At 37.3% G+C, this 17,051-nt stretch overlaps 3 protein-coding genes across 8 annotated transcripts; 1 reads left to right on the forward strand and 2 right to left on the reverse strand.

Moving 5' to 3' along the window:
• Nucleotides 1-380: 380 nt before the first annotated feature.
• Nucleotides 381-5,498, forward strand: ncf2 (neutrophil cytosolic factor 2). 2 transcript variants are annotated; one of them, XM_020087839.2, is made up of 15 exons: nucleotides 381-647; nucleotides 865-947; nucleotides 1,115-1,223; nucleotides 1,457-1,591; nucleotides 1,883-1,990; nucleotides 2,146-2,205; nucleotides 2,498-2,541; nucleotides 2,941-3,082; nucleotides 3,208-3,273; nucleotides 3,681-3,735; nucleotides 3,920-3,963; nucleotides 4,090-4,238; nucleotides 4,328-4,439; nucleotides 5,104-5,227; nucleotides 5,339-5,498. In XM_020087839.2, the coding sequence occupies exons 1-15, from the start codon at nucleotides 474-476 to the stop codon at nucleotides 5,428-5,430; spliced, it is 1,497 nt and encodes a 498-aa protein (XP_019943398.2). In that variant the 5' UTR covers nucleotides 381-473; the 3' UTR covers nucleotides 5,431-5,498. The 2 variants fall into 2 exon arrangements, 1 of the variants encoding a protein (XP_019943398.2); XR_002202744.2 differs by having other exon boundaries at nucleotides 399-647; nucleotides 4,328-4,449.
• Nucleotides 5,499-5,500: 2 nt separating this feature from the next.
• On the reverse strand, nucleotides 5,501-10,764 carry dph2 (diphthamide biosynthesis 2). The gene is made up of 7 exons (XM_020087840.2): nucleotides 10,492-10,764; nucleotides 9,739-9,915; nucleotides 8,998-9,110; nucleotides 7,814-8,034; nucleotides 7,037-7,726; nucleotides 6,415-6,597; nucleotides 5,501-6,268 (listed from the first exon to the last, which is right to left on the reverse strand). The coding sequence occupies exons 2-7, from the start codon at nucleotides 9,886-9,888 to the stop codon at nucleotides 6,141-6,143; spliced, it is 1,485 nt and encodes a 494-aa protein (XP_019943399.2). The 5' UTR covers nucleotides 9,889-9,915; nucleotides 10,492-10,764; the 3' UTR covers nucleotides 5,501-6,140.
• A 148-nt stretch (nucleotides 10,765-10,912) lies between these two features.
• Nucleotides 10,913-16,820, reverse strand: mcur1 (mitochondrial calcium uniporter regulator 1). Of its 5 annotated transcripts, none has more exons than XM_069513078.1 (9): nucleotides 16,465-16,820; nucleotides 14,500-14,616; nucleotides 14,301-14,404; nucleotides 13,142-13,243; nucleotides 12,711-12,752; nucleotides 12,545-12,616; nucleotides 12,293-12,346; nucleotides 12,025-12,139; nucleotides 10,913-11,713 (listed from the first exon to the last, which is right to left on the reverse strand). In XM_069513078.1, the coding sequence occupies exons 1-9, from the start codon at nucleotides 16,733-16,735 to the stop codon at nucleotides 11,658-11,660; spliced, it is 933 nt and encodes a 310-aa protein (XP_069369179.1). In that variant the 5' UTR covers nucleotides 16,736-16,820; the 3' UTR covers nucleotides 10,913-11,657. The 5 variants fall into 5 exon arrangements, with proteins under 5 accessions (XP_069369179.1, XP_069369180.1, XP_069369181.1 ...); XM_069513079.1 differs by having other exon boundaries at nucleotides 13,142-13,213; nucleotides 16,465-16,819; XM_069513080.1 differs by lacking the exon at nucleotides 12,293-12,346 and having other exon boundaries at nucleotides 16,465-16,819.
• Between the last annotated feature and the right edge of the window lie 231 nt (nucleotides 16,821-17,051).

The following is a 17,051-nucleotide window of genomic DNA, read 5'->3' on the forward strand; positions in this document are numbered from 1 at the left end:
TTAGATGATGAATTAATTTTTATTATCCCTTCAATCTAAGCCAAACAAATGATTTATTTTATGGGGACTTGCTTTTTGTCCCCATAAAGAAGACATTATGTAACTGGGACATATTTAGGTCCCCACAACATGAGTTTTACCTAGACGACACAAAGACAAACATATATGTTTATAAATCTATCTTAGTGAGGACAATCATTGGCATAATGCATTCCCCAGCCTCTTACCCTACCTTAAACATCCAAACAAAATGCTTAACCCTTACCTTCGCCTAAACTTAATTCTAACTCTAACCCTAAAACCACACACACATGCGCACGTGCACACACACATACACACTCACATTGCATTGGTGTTGGGTTTGGATTTGAATGTACCAACATTTACGTCATCACACTTCCTCATTTGCTGCTACAAATCAATGGAGCTTCCTTAATCTGCTCTGAAGCGCTGTGCACTCTGAGCCAGCCACTATGTCTTTTGTCGACACTCTTCGTCAGTGGGATGAGGCCGTAACCTGTGTTGACAGAGATGATTTGTCTGGAGCGTTCAGGATTTTCCTTTCAATCCAAGAACCCAACTCCAAAATTTGTTTTGACATAGGCTGTCTCCATCTTCTTAACCAAGACCTGGATGCTGCTGAAAAGGTATGTCTCAGATTGATGGTAAAATGATCACTAAAACAAAAACATTTTCTCTTAATATTCCTCATTAAAAAGGAAAATTTTGTCTGCATGTAGGAGATAATAACCGAAAAGTATTTTATTGTCAAAAAAGTGCAAGTCATTTAGAAAGCAGAAGTGGAGTTTGCAGTTTCTCTACTCTTCAGGAGGAAGTCACAGTGTTTTCTCAATTTCTTCTCAGGCATTTGATTGCAGCATTCGCAGGGATGAGCATATGGCGGTTGCCTTCTTTCAAAGAGGAATCGCCTTTTACAAAAAGCAGAGGCATGTAACACCACTCATCTCAAAAAACTTGTCATAATTAACAGTGATTTTAAAACATTTTATGACAGTGTGGTTTTATTATTAGAAGAAGTGATTCCTAATCACTTTTACCATTTTTGTGCTTCATTTAATGTAAAAGTAATAAACTGTATTATTTCTGCTCAAAGGTATGAGGAGAGTTTGGGTGATTTCCACTATGCCTTCAAAGAACTAAGAGGGAACCAGCTGATAGATTACAAAGCACTTGGACTCAGATACAAATTATTTGCATGTGATGTAAGTATTTAATAGATGCAACATTTTATATGTTCTTGTTAAGCCTCCTTATTATGTCACAAATTATTATTATTCCTACTTTCTGTTTACCACTGTTAAATAGTTCAGACATGGAATACATTTCGTAGTTTGCATATTTTTTATTTTGGTCTAGTTGTTCTTCTTCTGTGGTCTGCATGAGGGATCAAAATAGTGACAAGCTACTAATTCAATATCAATGTTTCCTGTCACAGGTTCTCCACAATATGGCCCTGGCTGAGGCTCAGCTGGGCAACTGGGAAAAGGCCCAGGAAAACCTTGTGAAGGCTCTCGATTACAAAACAGAGGCTAAGCTCAATGCCATCGACAGAGCTCTTCAGTCGACACTGGTCAGTCACAAAGTGGCCAACATTATTAAGATATCATCCTCGCACCAATTTAAACATTTTAATTTGTCAATATCTTTAAATGTCATTAGATTCATAACAAGAAATTCTGTTTTTGCAAGAAATTTGATTTTATATATCAAAATGGCAAAGGGCTACATTAACCAAGAGCATTTGCTAATTTATACATATTTTCGTCAACCTAACTCTACTCTAAAACAGGTTAAGGATAAGTAAAGTGCAGTGCTCAGTCACTACATTAGATTTTTACATGTGATGCCATTTTACCAACAGAAACAGAAACTTTTCAAACTAGTGGAGTTCCCATCAAATGTTCTGTTCAAGCCAAATAAGCACTATGTCGCTGAGCTGGAGAAGAAGGACTATCTGGGCAAAGCTAAGGTAATACTTGACGTTCAGAAAGGCATTGCACAGATGTTACTACATGAATTCTATTAAACTGTCATCCAGTCTTGTGGAATCACACAGCCGTCTGTATATTCTACTTTTTTACTTAATGAATATATTTGATATCTAAAATGTTACATTGTCTTTAGGTGGTTGCCTCTGTTGTTCCTCAGGATGACTTCTCTGGGTTTGCTCCACTACAGCCTCAGGTGACATGGGTCTAATGTAAACACCATAATGATGAATCTGCCTTGCAGCAGCATGTTATGTTAAATATATCAGAAAATACAATACTTCTTTTCAAATATTCTGAGGCATTTAATTATGCTCAACCTGTTTTAGTAACTTAAATAATAAATTAAAGCATCTTCCATTTCAGATACAGTTCTACAAATCTTTTTTGGAAAATGGCATTGTTGTACCACGTTGGGGACAAATGCATTTCAAACTGTCTAAAGGAATATTGACTGGATGCTTTGTGTTGGTGTTTAAATTCAACAGGTTGAAGATGGACCAACTTGTCCAAAGGAGCCCGAGGTTCTCAGGTAGAACCACAATTAGCAGTCCACATCTCACAGGACTCACCATACAGACTAGAAGATGCTCACTAAATATGCATCATAGCTAAAGTAGTTAGTCGTTGTAATTTAGCCTTGCTGTAATCAGTTACAACTGACAGCAAAAAAAATTTACGTGACAAGATTTGTGACAGAGCAGTGCAGTGTAAAGAACTTTACCCCCTTATACACTGTACAGGTGCAAAATGTATTTAAAATTGGATGATGACAGAAAATTGACTATTCAAAAATAGGCAATTCAATTAATAAAAGGCTTTATTCAGTGTAAAATGCCAAACCACTGAGTGAATATTAGGAAGAGACCAAAAGACAGCTTGGTGTGCATACTCTCTCTCATCAGCAGATTGACATCTCCTGTCTTCACAGGGCTCTGGAAGGAGTCCCCCACACTGTCCTGTTTGAGTTTGTTCCTGAGACCAGTGACGAGTTGGCTGTCGTGCCAGGCAATATTGTGTTTGTGCTGCACAAAGGTGCTGATAACTGGGCATCTGTGATCTTCAATGAAAGAGTAAGACCACCACATCTGCACCCTATTTGGACCATGAAACCATCCATTTACCATGTTTTTCTTTTTATGAAAAGTGCATTAAACACATTATTCATATTCCAAGCCTCAATTTTTGTCAATTCTAGAGGGGACTTGTTCCCTACAATTACCTGGAACGTTTGGAAATCTCATTGGCTTCTAAACAGAAGGAGGTGAGAAGTAACTTGTCCACTGTTTGTAGACTGTTCATTGACTGCTAAAGTAATGTTAATACCTTTTTTACAGCCATTACAGAAATATGAAACATCTTATGTTCTGATGGTATCTTATTAGTATTTTTAGAATCAATTTAATCTTCCAACATTTAGCTCAGAGACTTTTAAAATGTCTGTTAAGTAAAAAATCACTGGTCGTCGTTTCCCTAATTTCTAATCCTAATGTGCTGATTTCTGAAATGGCAAACAGCGTGTGGGGACGTGTGTTTTTTGTTTAAGTTTTGTAGTATGGTGCAGGTTACCAGCTCATGTCCAAATTAAAACAATGGATGTTTTCTGAATATAGCATCTTTATTTATTTACTTTTTGAATGGCATTGTTTGGACGGGATTAACCATGGACAGGGAATACGTAAAACTCCAAGTCGAGAACCTCCAACCAGACCTGAAAGAAAACAAGGTAAATAAGGCTTTTCTTTCTTAAATGTGATACAATAACTGAGCTTCTGTAATTGACACTATATGACATTGCCTTTGACCAACCCTATCAGTATAGGTAACATGTTAGCACAAAACACATTCGCAAATTGTATTTGACCCAATACATGAAAAAAACCTTTTTATTTTTCCTCTCCATATTCCAGGTCTTACTGCAAGTGAAAACAGCAGCAGAGACAGACAATGTAAGGTATGTTGAGTCAAATACCTGATTTGTCCAGTCCGACCTATGAGCCACAAAATGTTCCAACAACAGCAGTTAAAGATTGATTTTCCTTTTTCACAATCTGACAATTTGTCTGTTCATATTTTCCAGGATGCTCAGTCTCCTGATGATTCATACATTGTCAAAGTCCATTTTAAATTCAACTTTGCAGTCTCTGTACCCCCTGGGTCTCACTCTGTCATACTGATGGAGAAAATCTGTAAGAAACTGAATCTCCCCTCTACTGCAGTCTCCTTGAGGTACACTGCAAATAAAAAAACATATTCAAGTTTAACCAGTGTATTGTGTCACTGCCAAGTTCAAAATTCAATTCTTTTATTTGACATAGTTTGACCTCCGACGCCGATGAACAAAGTCTAATTAGTGCCGACACAGAAATGGAAAGTTTGTGGAGTCGTGCCAATGGTAGGCGCATCACCTTGTGGTGTCACAACAAGGAGGTAAGAAATGGTAAGGTACAGTTGTTCTGGGAGATACTTCAGTTTTCTGCAATGGGGATTAAGATAATAGCAATATTTATGAATCAAACCTGCTTTTAACATTTACTGAGTCTTCAAGCATTACCTGAGAATTTTCCTAATGAAGTCTTCATTCTGCACTATCATCTGAGCAGCCTCACAACAGATGTTTCATCCTATGTAACGGTCCTGCAGTTCAGTTCTAAAACTGTGGTACAGCACTACAGGAGAAACGCACATGATTTCATCTACACATAAACATTTTACCTGTGATGTGACAAAAGTGTATTTCTATCGGAAAGCCTTTAATTTTTGGTTTTAACAAAATGTTTTTTAATATTGACTTTCTTTGTTTCCTGTTTTGTCTTGTTTTGTTTCAGTCCTACAAATCACATATTTTGTTTAGAAGTGCTATACAAATGAAGTTGTATTATTATTATAAAAGATCCTGATTCATTCTGCACTGAGAACAGCAGAGAACTAATGTTTATGTTTTGGCCACTTTCTGAAGGAAGTTTAAGTAGAACCATATTGAAAAAAAAATGTATAACCAGTTTAAACTAAGATTACTAGTCTCATCTTGAGTTTATGATTAAATTGACCAGAAATGACTGATGACAAATGTGTGTATGTGTGTGTGTTTCAGTTCCAGCAAACTGATGGAAAGCCAAGCAATGACATCCACTTTGTGGCACTTCATTCCTATGAGTCATCTAATCCAGAGGATCTCAATTTTCATCAAGGGGATACAATCACATTGCTCTCCAAAGGTGAAAATCAGTTATCTAGGCCATATACATACTGAATATTGAGAAATCATTTAAGTTTGATCAAGACATATGAATCATATCAATCATTATCCATATCTTCTTTTTCTTCAGTTAACCAGGATTGGTTGGAAGGACAATGCAATGGGAACACTGGTATATTCCCTGCATCTTTTGTGGAAGAAGTTCCTCAGAAACTGATGTAAACAAACACAAAAGGCACTGAAGACAGTTGTACAGCTTCTCCATTAAAAATATTAAAAAAATAAAAAAATATTTTTTCAGTTCATTAATTAATTTATTCATGTGTATAAGCAACACTGCTTCACAGCATCCATAATATAGTCATAACTGGTTAGTAGATAAGTTATGGTTTGTGGTATTACTCATATATGTGCAATTCTCAAGTGCTTCAGCCTAACTGTTGATGTAATCTTATGAACACTTGGATAACACAACAGGAAATGTATGTTAAATGTATGTAATTGTTAATGTTATTTTTTTTAGGTTATTACGACTTTGTATCTGTGCAATACTCGTGAAATTAGCTTTTACATAACCAATGTCCTTTGTAGATCCCCTTTGCTCAAAAATTACGAATCGATCATAATAAAGTCAACTTCAACAGCCTCTATCAAACAAACATAAATACAGAGTAGAGATAAAACCAAGGTGAAATTTACTATCATGATTATAGTGACCAAATTATCTGTATTATCACAGTACTAAGCAGAAAATGTTCAAAAAAACCACAAAAATCTAAAGTAAAAACTAAAATAACAAGAGGTGTTCCCTGTATCAGTTTATTAATTACTTACAGATTTATATAATTACAAGTCATATACTGCACACTTGTAGCTGCAGGTAGTGATGATTAAATAATCTATCAAGGACCTTGGGGATTAAAGGTTGATTATCATGAAGACGTTCCTTCCTCTTCATAGGCAATAGCTATGCCTCTCCTGCCCTCTACTGCCTTCACCACAGGGGTCTCTCCCAACTTCTGCTCTAAGCCATGCCAGCTTCGTCCTGCCAGAAATGATGCTGGAGAGATCAAGCAAAAATGTGAAATTGTACATCATGCATTAAGCTGCAAAGTGTAAGAGTTATTGAGCTTTTGCACAATTCTGCAATAAACAAAAAAAGCAAACGCTGCATGTAGTTAATGGTACTTTCTAACTGTCCCATACCAGCCGAGTCTGTGCTGGCTACGATTAGCGTATGGTTCCTCAGGACCACCGATGAGCCATGTGAGGACTCTGCAGGCTCACTGTTCAACACGCAGCGACTCCGTAGAGCTCCAGTGATTAAAGACACATCTGTCTCGTCGCCCTCCTCTTGCTGATCAGCCAAAGGCACATGACTCTGTCCACCTAGATCATGTTGGAAAATTAGACATCATTTGGACTGGCTAATAAATACATGTGGAGAACTCTTATCTGGGACTGTGTAAAAAAAACATCCAGCTTAATGAACCTTTTTATTCCTAGACTTAATGAACTCCCTCCCCTAACATCTTGAAATATGATACAGAAATAGTACAACTAATTTTTAAAAAAAGCGGGAAAACGTAAATATATTGGCCACATTTATAACACACATTTAACTTTATGTTGTATCTGTTAGATCACTGTCCATGACCCACTGCACAAACTAAAGCAGAATTTCCAACTGTTTGACTTTTTCAGTAATTTTATGCTGAACATGGAAAGGCTCAATTTTCACAAAAAAAGTCACAATACACACACCCTTAATATAAAATTAAAAAAAGGTTATTAAGAGTATTATGATATCAATAAATCTCAAACTAACCTGGTAGGAGATGTCGAAAGTCTGTGACATATTCTTCTGACCACTCCCTGTTCTTGTTGCATGCCACCTCCATCTCAAACGGCGTCACTACAGGTTTAAAGAACTCACCTGAGTCTAACAGTGAGTTCTCCGGACAAGCAATTAACACAAAAATGTCAATTTCCAGAAAGTTTGCAAGTTTGGGCACGTTCAGTTTACCCATGGCAAACATATAGCTCTTCTTGCCAGCCCTGCCGATGGTCTCCTTCAGCTGCTGGATTATGGTGAGGTAGTCGGCCACCCCCAGTGTACCGACCAGGATACCAACCACACTGGCATCTTTGGCCCTTTCAATAGCGTAATAGCGCTTCATTAGCGCACGGTTGATGCTCATTGACTCCTTCCTACCCATCATAGTTACTGGGTCAAAAGAACAAAATGAACAGCGATTCCAGGTCATCATGAAATTTCGCAGCGTTGCTCCTTCCTGGCCAATGTAGAATATACTGTGATCTGTTAGGTTTGAACCACTGTTCAAGGTGAATTGCCTCCCAAACTGACAAATCACCTGACTGTTGTCTTGTTCTGACAGACAATTATCATAATGTTTTCTTTTGATCTGGCTGTGACTGAAACACTGCTCCCCTTCGACAACGAGATCTGAAGCAACAAGGTTTGGATACTCCGGAGACAGAAGTTCCAGAAGATCGCCTAGAAAAAAAGATGGTGGTATTTAGTTACTGAGAGGGGAATTATTATTATCTATTATTACAGGAGAGATCTTGTGTGAGATCTTACCAGTCGCATGAACATAGTTGACATCATAGAGGATGATGATGTTACTCTGTGTGTCAGGGAAGAGTTCTCTGAAGGCAGAGGCGCACTTTTCCACATCCAGCTGTCTTCTCTCAAACACGTACATCAGGGGCAGCCTTTTAGAGGGGCTCAGGCAGGCTCTGCCATAGTGCACAATGCAGTCTGCTCCTACGTGCTCTGCAGCCACCTCATCCACACAGCAGCTGCTCAAGAGAGTTCAATGAAGTATAGCAACATCTCCATTAAACAGACAGCCAACCCACAGACACCTTTCAACTCACAATCAGGTTAAGGCTCATTTATGCTCAACTTTAGATATGTATACAGAAACTGACAAAACAGAGCAGTACTACAGGAAATCCTGGAGGGGCAGTAAAGCTAATACAGTACATTGAGCGAGGCAGTAGGTAGTGATGGCTACATCATTTGAAATTAATGAATCTCTTTTCGTGCATAAAGGGAGCACAAATGAGCCTTTAATTAAAACCTTGAAAACAGATGTATGTGCTTAAACATCAAAAAACAAAATCATGGTGTGTTGGCAATGGCTGGTTCTTTAACAACTCCCAGTGCTAAGGTATTACATGCTAATGAATAAATAAGCTTACACTGACAAAAGCTTAAAGGTCCAGTGTGTAAGATTTATGTGAAAGGGATCTATTGAAATTTAATGTAGAATAATCCTCATGATGTTTTCACTAGTTCGTGTCATCTAAATTGTAGTTTTCTTTACCCCAGAAGGGAACCTTTATATTTAGATACTTTATAATAACATTGAGGAGACCCTCTCCACGAAGGCCGCCATGTTTTTTACATTTGTCCAGACTGGACAAACTAAACAAGTTTTGAGTTTTTATGACAACTGAGGGCTGCCACAGGTTCTTTTCATGTTTGGAAGGAGAGGGTGAGGTGAGGGGTATTCAGCTGCAACATGCAATTTCAACTCTAGACATCACACAATTATACACTATGTACCTTTAATTCACTCGTTTATGGGAAAAAACACTTACAAAAGCTATTTTAGGTTTAAAATACAAGATGGCTGTGGAGGATCAAACCCTGGAAATTGGCACATATGTAGAGTATGAAATTACTGTAAAAGGGTAAAAAGCCTTGTCTTGTCAAGAGTCAAAGCACTTTGGACTGTATGAAACCTGCTGAATTACCTGCCATAGGATGTATCTCCTAAAATGAACGTCTTGGCATTACTGTGGTTCTCGATCTCTGCTGCCACTGTGATGGAGTCCACCAACAGCTCATCAGGAAACTGCAGAGCAACCTGTAAGCATTTAGGCAAATTAACTTCTCAAATAAGTATCCAACTCAACTTAAGCTGTTTCACTGATTAACAGGTCATCAAATGGGCTGCAGTCTGATGTTCAACTGGTCGGTCGAAATACACTTAGTAGTCACACAATCACCAGTGTTACATTGATAAGGAGAAACACATTACTGGGTGGTGGAAGAGACCGACCAGCTGTAAAAACTTTGGATTGTCCCAACCAAACACAGACTGCATTATGAACGATTACTGAATGTTCACTCTGAGTTTACCACTAACTAAATGACAATATGTCAAAGAAGTGGTCTGTGTGGGTGCATTTCGTTAAACCAAATGTGACCAAAAAGTTGAGTGTAAACTTTGCAAACAGCAGTTTGAAACATAACTTGTGTCTGTGTGTGTGTCTATCTCTCTCTTTTATACAACCTTTTATAAGATAAATCATATTTAATTCTTTCCATCAACACTAACCCCCACCACTATTTGATTATTTAAAGAGTGAGTACAATTTGAGTTTACCAAGATTTCTTTGGTCAACAGTCTCAATAATCTATCCGTTATTTGTTAGATATTTTGGAAACAATTGAGTGTAACGCAAAAAACATATAATAATTCACATCCTCACCTTTTGGAATTGATGCTGACTGATAAAGTTGCAGGTTTTCTTTATCTGATACAACTCCTCAAGTTTCTCTGGAGAAGTATTTGTCTTCACTGTACAGTCTACAACTCGCTGGAGCACTGTTTCCGAGCTGCTGCTGAATGCATCAGCCATTATTGCATCAGGAACAGTGAAAAGTGTCTGTAAAAATAAAACAGTTGTTATCAGCAGGCCAGCTGGTGACAGAGTAACCAAGATTATGAAAGTATAACTGACATTTAGAAATGATGCAGAAAGGGAAAGTTAAAGGAAAATTCAGTTACAATACTGAGCACTTATATACTTAAAATATGAGTCAGATGTCACAATTAAAGCCTTTACTCTCTCTGACAGCCATGTTCACATTTCTGAAAATATAAAAAAAGAGTGATTTCACTGCAGACTTGATACGTCTATATACAGTAGTTTTTAATGTAGACCTGGTATGATTTGGTCGAGACAGGATCAAAACAGCTAAATTTGCTTCTTCCTTTCTCTAAAAAATGTGTTTCAATCACTAATTCAACTCCCCCTGGTCATTTGGTCGAGATATGACAGATGATCTAGACCTGGTGTGATCTGAAGTCTACCTGTGGTAAACTGCTCTGCTGATGTGGTCATCCTTAGATTTCTAAAGTACTAAACGAACCCAACAGTATTAAACATGTTGTTTCCCTTCAGCCATGAACACGTTGGCAGATGGAAGCTGCACCACTTTCTCAAAAAAACAACACCTACCTGAGCTCGGTCGGTTAGCTTAGCCGCTAGCTGTCATGACTCCTCGGTTTGAGTCAACATAAACTGTTAAATGAAGTCATGTCGCTTTTTACACACATAAACACACACATGTTCCCTAACACTTCTCTGTGCGTGTGTGTTTACTGAACCCTGCTCTGACACATACACACGTGCTAACCACAGTACACAGGAGAGGAGGAAAAACACTTCCGGGTCAAATGGTTTTTCAAAATAAATGTCAAAGGAAACGTAAATATGTAGCGTGGCATCCATGGCAGCCACAATTACCAATCAACAAAACTGTTATTATCACTAATACAACATTTTCAGGTTATTCAATCGAAACACACATGCTGTAAATTTTGTTGTCGAAAGTCATGTGACTTCATGTTTAGACAATCAAGACTAGAAAAGCGCAATATAAATACAAACCATTTATCAATCTTTTTCAATTCAGTGAATCAGGTATTACAAAACTTCAACAATACCACTATCAAAATCCTGTTGGCTAAGTGTATACCTATTAATTAATTTCGTCCAAATAAAATCAGCCCCAAAATCCAGTTAATATATCAGCTAGAAAGATAAATTAAAATAAAATACATCTGATAATATAGTGGTTACATAAGTTACATGAATCCCTTCTGAGTTCCAGGCCGACAGCTATTTTACAGCATGTTATATACATAAATAAAATATTTACATACTCAGAAAAAGTTTGACTTTAGCTCCAAACAGTATTATATATATCATTCATAAATTTAGACTGACTGGAACATCTTTATCATTATACAGTGTTGAGAATTTATAAATCAACAAAGTAACAGCAGCTGAAATATTTCAGCAGTTTCATTCCATCAAAAAATGATGATAGGGAATAAGATTGCAGCACAAATAGAAATGCCCAATGAAATGAAACAAAAACAGAGGGAATTGGTCTCTGACTGCTGACAGATTCAGAGGAGATGCTGAAAGTTCATGTATTACCACAGGTCATATGAAAGTCATAATCAATCAGTCCTTATGCTTGGGTGAGAGCAGGTTAGCGATGAGTAAAGTTCTCCTCAGATGGCACACCCTGATACGCAGTGCAGGGCCTAGCGACAGGTTGAAATGAATACTGGGCTTCCAGAGGAATGCTAGAGTTTCTGTTTGCTGATAATAGTTCACATCCAAATGCGATAGAAACCCAGGACTACTGTGAGACAGGTGAACACAGAACCTAAAGGAGAAAAAAGCATAGATCATTAATTCTTTCAAAATTAGCTTTTTCAAACGAATCATGCTTTAATTCTCAGTGCCATATGAATACGATATGCAACTTACATACATGTATATGTATGTAGGAAACATACAGCACTTTGTGGCTTTGAGGGTTAAAAGTCCCAGACTGTAAGACCCCACTTAAATTCCCCCTTCATTCCCCTCTACAGTAACATCACTGAACAATAACCATTAAACCTAATCAGCAGATTAGATCATTGAGTCAACAGTGCACAAGTGCCATTCAATTCAATTCAATTCAAGTCCCACCTGCAAGGTATTTTATTGTATCCAGTTTATGTGACTCCAACATGGTTTTCAAACCGGCCACTTCAGTGTCTATTTTCATGTTGGTCTGAGTCAAATGACGATCTTGCTCAGCAGTCTATAACAAAACAAAACAGGGGAATCACAGATAAGCCCCAGTAAACATCAACCAGATGTCTATAAGACATGCTTCTGTCCAGGGCTGCGCCTACTGTACACTACAGAATAACGTTATTTAGGAAACATGTAAGTGCACTCTATATTTACAAACCATTTCCATTATTTCAGTTCGCATTTCCAGAAGCATCTTCTCATGCTGTGCTTTCTGGAAATTATAAAAAAAATGTTTATTTAGAGGAGGAACACAAGAACATGACCTGTCAACTTCACATTTTATTTATAAGCCCATCATCCTTTTAATTCTTAAAGTTGAGGTAATGATTATCATAAATGACTACTAGATAGCTAAAAGTGCTATCAACAGATTTGCAAACATTAATTTGAACATAATTTGAACACTTACCAGTTCCTTAACACGGCTTTTCTCCAAATTCATGTCCAAAATAGCATCTGAGCGAACTTTATTCATGACGTCCTGCAAGGTGAAGACACACAGAAGAAATTCATAAGAAATGTTTGTACCATAAACTATAAAACATAATCTGATGTGTGTAAATCTAACCACTTACAGCCAGTCCGACCTTCAGCTGCAGTAACTGGATCTTGAGTTTCTGGGAGGAATTTTGAAAATATGAAAAACAAATTAATCAAGATGTTTAAAGAAACATACTGTACAGTACACAGTCATTCATGTTCCCACTTTAGGCAAACACGTCAAACATAACGCAACTAAATTATAAGAGTCTTCCACATCCACTATTATCTGGCATGACTGATTTATATTTATATTAATTTGCCTTAATTGTTCATTTTGCTTTTAATTTTACCATCTAATAGTCAATAGACATAGTATACAACATTTGTCATAGCCCTTGATTAAATATTAACTTAAACATGTTTCTGCTTCAACTTTACAGTGGATAGATCGACGCATAAACATGGATGTGAATTCAGTGACCAAACATGTCTGTCATCAGCACAGCAATAACATAAAATGTACCTCGTTCTCTGCCAGTAAAGTGGAAAACTCGCTTTTCTCAAGAATGATCATGTCCTTCTTCACAGATGCAATCTGAGACATCACACGCTGCAGCATTATTTCCTTCCAAAAATCACACAAAGCATACAGGAGTAATAAAGAAACACTAAATACTGCAAAACATTCATCTGCAGAACCAATGGATATGCCTAAAAACTCTAGAAGCAATTTAATTATATGGAATAAAAGTTAATAATTGACTCAACAGCATAATCAAATAATCAGCTCCTTGACTGACGTTGTAGTGACTGAGTCCAATAAATTACTTCTCTACTGGTTGCTGATTGAACTTTGTTTAGACACGTACTCATGATTAAATGAAATTTAAATTTTGCAGATCATTTATAACATAAGGAATATATTGCATGTAGTACTTTCGTATGCTGTAGCGTCCATCACTTTCAATACATTTTTTAAATTAAATTAAACAGTCAAAAAAACATAAAACAGTAAGCAGCCACTCTGATTACTGGCCTGAACTACAATTTCCTTTGGAAAACCCCAGTCTTCAACACACATCCCCTTTTGCTCAGGACGAACATACACTGGAAATTACAAATCAAATATATGGCTCCAACTGACATTATTTCTCTTCTTTCCTCAGCTGACATTACACTATGGTCAATATGGTTTAATAGTTAGACAGCTACAATCTTTTTCCACGATGTGGTATAAGATGTCCCTGTTACTGGCACTATATTTTACAAACTGCACAACATCATATTTATATTTACAGCAGAAGTATTAAGTATTGAATATAATGCTTATAAAGGTGGGCATAAAAAAATTCTCCAGGAAGTAACTGAGGGTCCTTTGATATTAAAATACAGATCATATATTTTTCTTTTATTGCAGTGACATGGATGAGGAGCACCACATCCATGTGAAATGTATTTGATATTAAATACATTTTAACTTCTAATAAAAGCAAATGAAGATGGTGAAGTTATGAAATGTTGCCTTAAATTTGAATTCTTTTTATAAACAAATACTGTTCCAGATAATTACTAAACATGTGCTTGACTAAAAGGTTAACAGTGCATTTTCACTAAGATACGTATAATGTGGTGTGTTAGAAACATGATGATCATAGTTCATATGTACAATTTACAGTACAAACCTGCTGCACTTTGGTGACCATGTCGTTATAGATGACATCCATGTTAGAGTTGGTCATCCTCACCAGCACTTTCACCATCACCTCAGCTTGCTGAGTTGTGAAACCTGTTGATGTTTGAAAAAATACATATGGATGAGAGAAATTACCAAATGTTCCGAACTCAGAACAAGTGAAAACGAAGCAACAGAAGAAGCCAAACCATTCTCTTCAAAGAGTCGTACGACCGCATGTGTGTCAAAAAACAGCTTCCGGCCTTCAGAGTTAGGTACGTCTGGTTTCAGATCGTACTGAAAGGTTCTGACAGAGGTGCTCAGCTCTGAAATCCACACAGAGGAGATGGTGGTTACACAGAAGAGTTATTGCACAACTTTTAGCATCAGTCATTTTCCCATTTCTCTTGTTTTTTTCCATCGCAGTCAGTATGACACTGCATACTTTAAAGCAAAATGTGTTCTTGTGTTTACATATTGCTATTCACCTTCTGTCAGGACGTGTGACATGAGTAAAAAGTGTTTTTTAAATGGTTGTCACAGATTTAACAATTTCATATTGGACATAGTGTTTATATTTTAGTGGATTAAGTAGTAACTCAAAGCAGGGTTGTTGTGGTTTTTTCAGAGCCACCTTTGCCAAGGAGTTTATATTCTAATTTGCTGACTGATAGGAGATTATGCAGATACTACAGAACAGATTTTATAGACATTTCAGTGGAAGGGTGGGGGGGTGTGACTCAAGGGGATACATCCAGGATCTTTTTACTTTCTTTAAAATTGTGAGAGAGGATATTTATGAACTTCTCAAGAAATGATGCAGAGATCTAGATGAAAGGCAAATGTAAGGTGCTTATGAACAGGTGAAATTTGGAGCATATACATATTTGTGTATATATGTATCCGATCTCAATATATCTACATGTAATATGGTGATTAAGGTCCCAATCAGCCTTGGCACAGGTATGAGCCTTCGGAGGGCTTTTCTGGTAATAATATGTCACCCATAAGTTTTGTTCAGTATTTTAAATTAATACACAAGAATTTTTGGCAGTGTATAAGCTTTCTGCTGGTGTGTTTTTTCTGCTGTTGCAACAAAAATAACATTGACATGAGCAACAACATTTTATATTGATTTAACAAAGTCTGAAACTCCTCACATTATCCACATAATGTCCATTAGAATCAGAGCAACCATGAGCAGTGAGTGGGTAAGGGTTGGACGGGTTGAACAAAATTTACAAATGTAAACAGTTCATATGCATATGCACACACACACACACACACACACACACACACACACACACACACACACACACACACACACACACAACAATACCACAGTAAAGGTGACACATCTGGGAACTGGTGCATATTGCATAAACACTGTGTATGCGGGTAAAGGTTTCTAATGAAAACATGCAGCATCGGGGTCTGGCTTTACACTTACTTGTATATAAGAGCTGTAACTATAGGAGTGTGTAGTTTGTAATCTGTGGACTTAATACTTTGTTTATTGGTCTATAATTTTATGTCTTTAATGTGTCTATATTCCCCATATAAATTATAGGAACTGCCAGATAATACAATATATTTAACCTGAATGTCAGGTGTGGTGTGTTCATAGTTCGTCACTGTGAGTGGATGAGCATTAATACCAGTGAAAAGTGTAATGACCAGTGGTGACCAGTCCTTTTCTGTCAGGACTCCCTCTCTCCCTGAGAAGATCCGTCTTGCAAACTCTTGTAAGTCTCTCAAAGACACATTTTATATGTTTGTTTTCTCCTCATTTCTTACCTTACCATCTATTCAAATTTTTATCTCATGTTTCATTTGATCTTGTTTCTACTCTTTTCTCATGAGTAACATTATTTTTATTTCTGTATCTGAGCACAATTGCTGTGTGATCTTCATAGTACAGTATAACATAGTTTTTTAATTGTTTCCTTAGTCTGACTTCAATTTGAAAGGTGCTATATAAATAAGTTGTGTTCTTACTTTCATTATTATTATGACCAGTATAATGAGGTGTAGTTATGGTGTAATGCATTTGACCTCTCTGACCTGTAGAGGACTTTTATTTTGCCATTCATTCGACAGTGCTTATTTGATGATATCAGTTATTAGAATTGCAGCAGTGTCTTTGTGTTCAGTGTTGATCAGACATCAGTTACCTCTCACAGACATGTGTGTCCCGGCAGAAACATGTGAGATCCTCGGTCCTGCAGCTCCCCTCTCTCCCCGCGGCTCCTCCTCACAGCCGCTCCGAGCTGCCGGAGCGAAACCGTGGAGACTCCGTGATGTGTTCACGGCCGTCACAGTCGACACGGTGGCGGGACAGCCGCCCGCTGTGTCCCGGTTAAAAGCAGAGGGCTCACGCCACTTCTTATCCGGGTGGTTCAAGACAAAGAGCTTAAGTCGCGAATGACACTGTTTCAGCACCATGGTCACGACCTGCCGCCGCAGACAGATGACTTTACTGGAGCACTTCCGCCTGAGAAGTTGTGACAGCGGCTGTCAAACTTTTTGTCCCACAAGCTGCCCTTTCAAAGTAAAACGTTTTTGAACTGGTAAATAACGTGCAATAACAACTCTCTCTATATATTTACTGTACGATTACGGTACTTGTAATCTGCTGCTTCACCACTAGATTACTTTAGGTTTATAACACTTATCTAAACAGGTTTACAAGGTTAGATGTCCCTAAATCCTACCAACTCAACCTTTAATGTAATAATTTTGCACTAAAGCAAATTAAAAC

Source organism: Paralichthys olivaceus, chromosome 17, assembly GCF_024713975.1.
Source record: "Paralichthys olivaceus isolate ysfri-2021 chromosome 17, ASM2471397v2, whole genome shotgun sequence".
NCBI lineage: Eukaryota > Metazoa > Chordata > Actinopteri > Pleuronectiformes > Paralichthyidae > Paralichthys > Paralichthys olivaceus.

Bases quoted from the DNA above. Each gene is read 5' to 3' on its own strand.
- ncf2 (XM_020087839.2), top strand. From the start codon at position 474: ATGTCTTTTGTCGACACTCTTCGTCAGTGGGATGAGGCCGTAACCTGT. The intron at 1,991-2,145 runs GTAATACTTGAC...CATTGTCTTTAG, and splicing joins ACTATCTGGGCAAAGCTAAG to GTGGTTGCCTCTGTTGTTCC. The intron at 5,228-5,338 runs GTGAAAATCAGT...CTTTTTCTTCAG, and splicing joins AATCACATTGCTCTCCAAAG to TTAACCAGGATTGGTTGGAA.
- dph2 (XM_020087840.2), bottom strand. From the start codon at position 9,888: ATGGCTGATGCATTCAGCAGCAGCTCGGAAACAGTGCTCCAGCGAGTT. The intron at 9,111-9,738 runs GTGAGGATGTGA...AAATGCTTACAG, and splicing joins GTCAGCATCAATTCCAAAAG to GTTGCTCTGCAGTTTCCTGA. The intron at 8,035-8,997 runs GTAATTCAGCAG...TCTCTTGAGCAG, and splicing joins GGAGATACATCCTATGGCAG to CTGCTGTGTGGATGAGGTGG.
- mcur1 (XM_069513078.1), bottom strand. From the start codon at position 16,735: ATGGTGCTGAAACAGTGTCATTCGCGACTTAAGCTCTTTGTCTTGAAC. The intron at 12,347-12,544 runs GTAAGTGTTCAA...TATAATTTCCAG, and splicing joins AAAGCCGTGTTAAGGAACTG to AAAGCACAGCATGAGAAGAT. The intron at 11,714-12,024 runs GTGGGACTTGAA...TTTCTCCTTTAG, and splicing joins TACAATAAAATACCTTGCAG to GTTCTGTGTTCACCTGTCTC.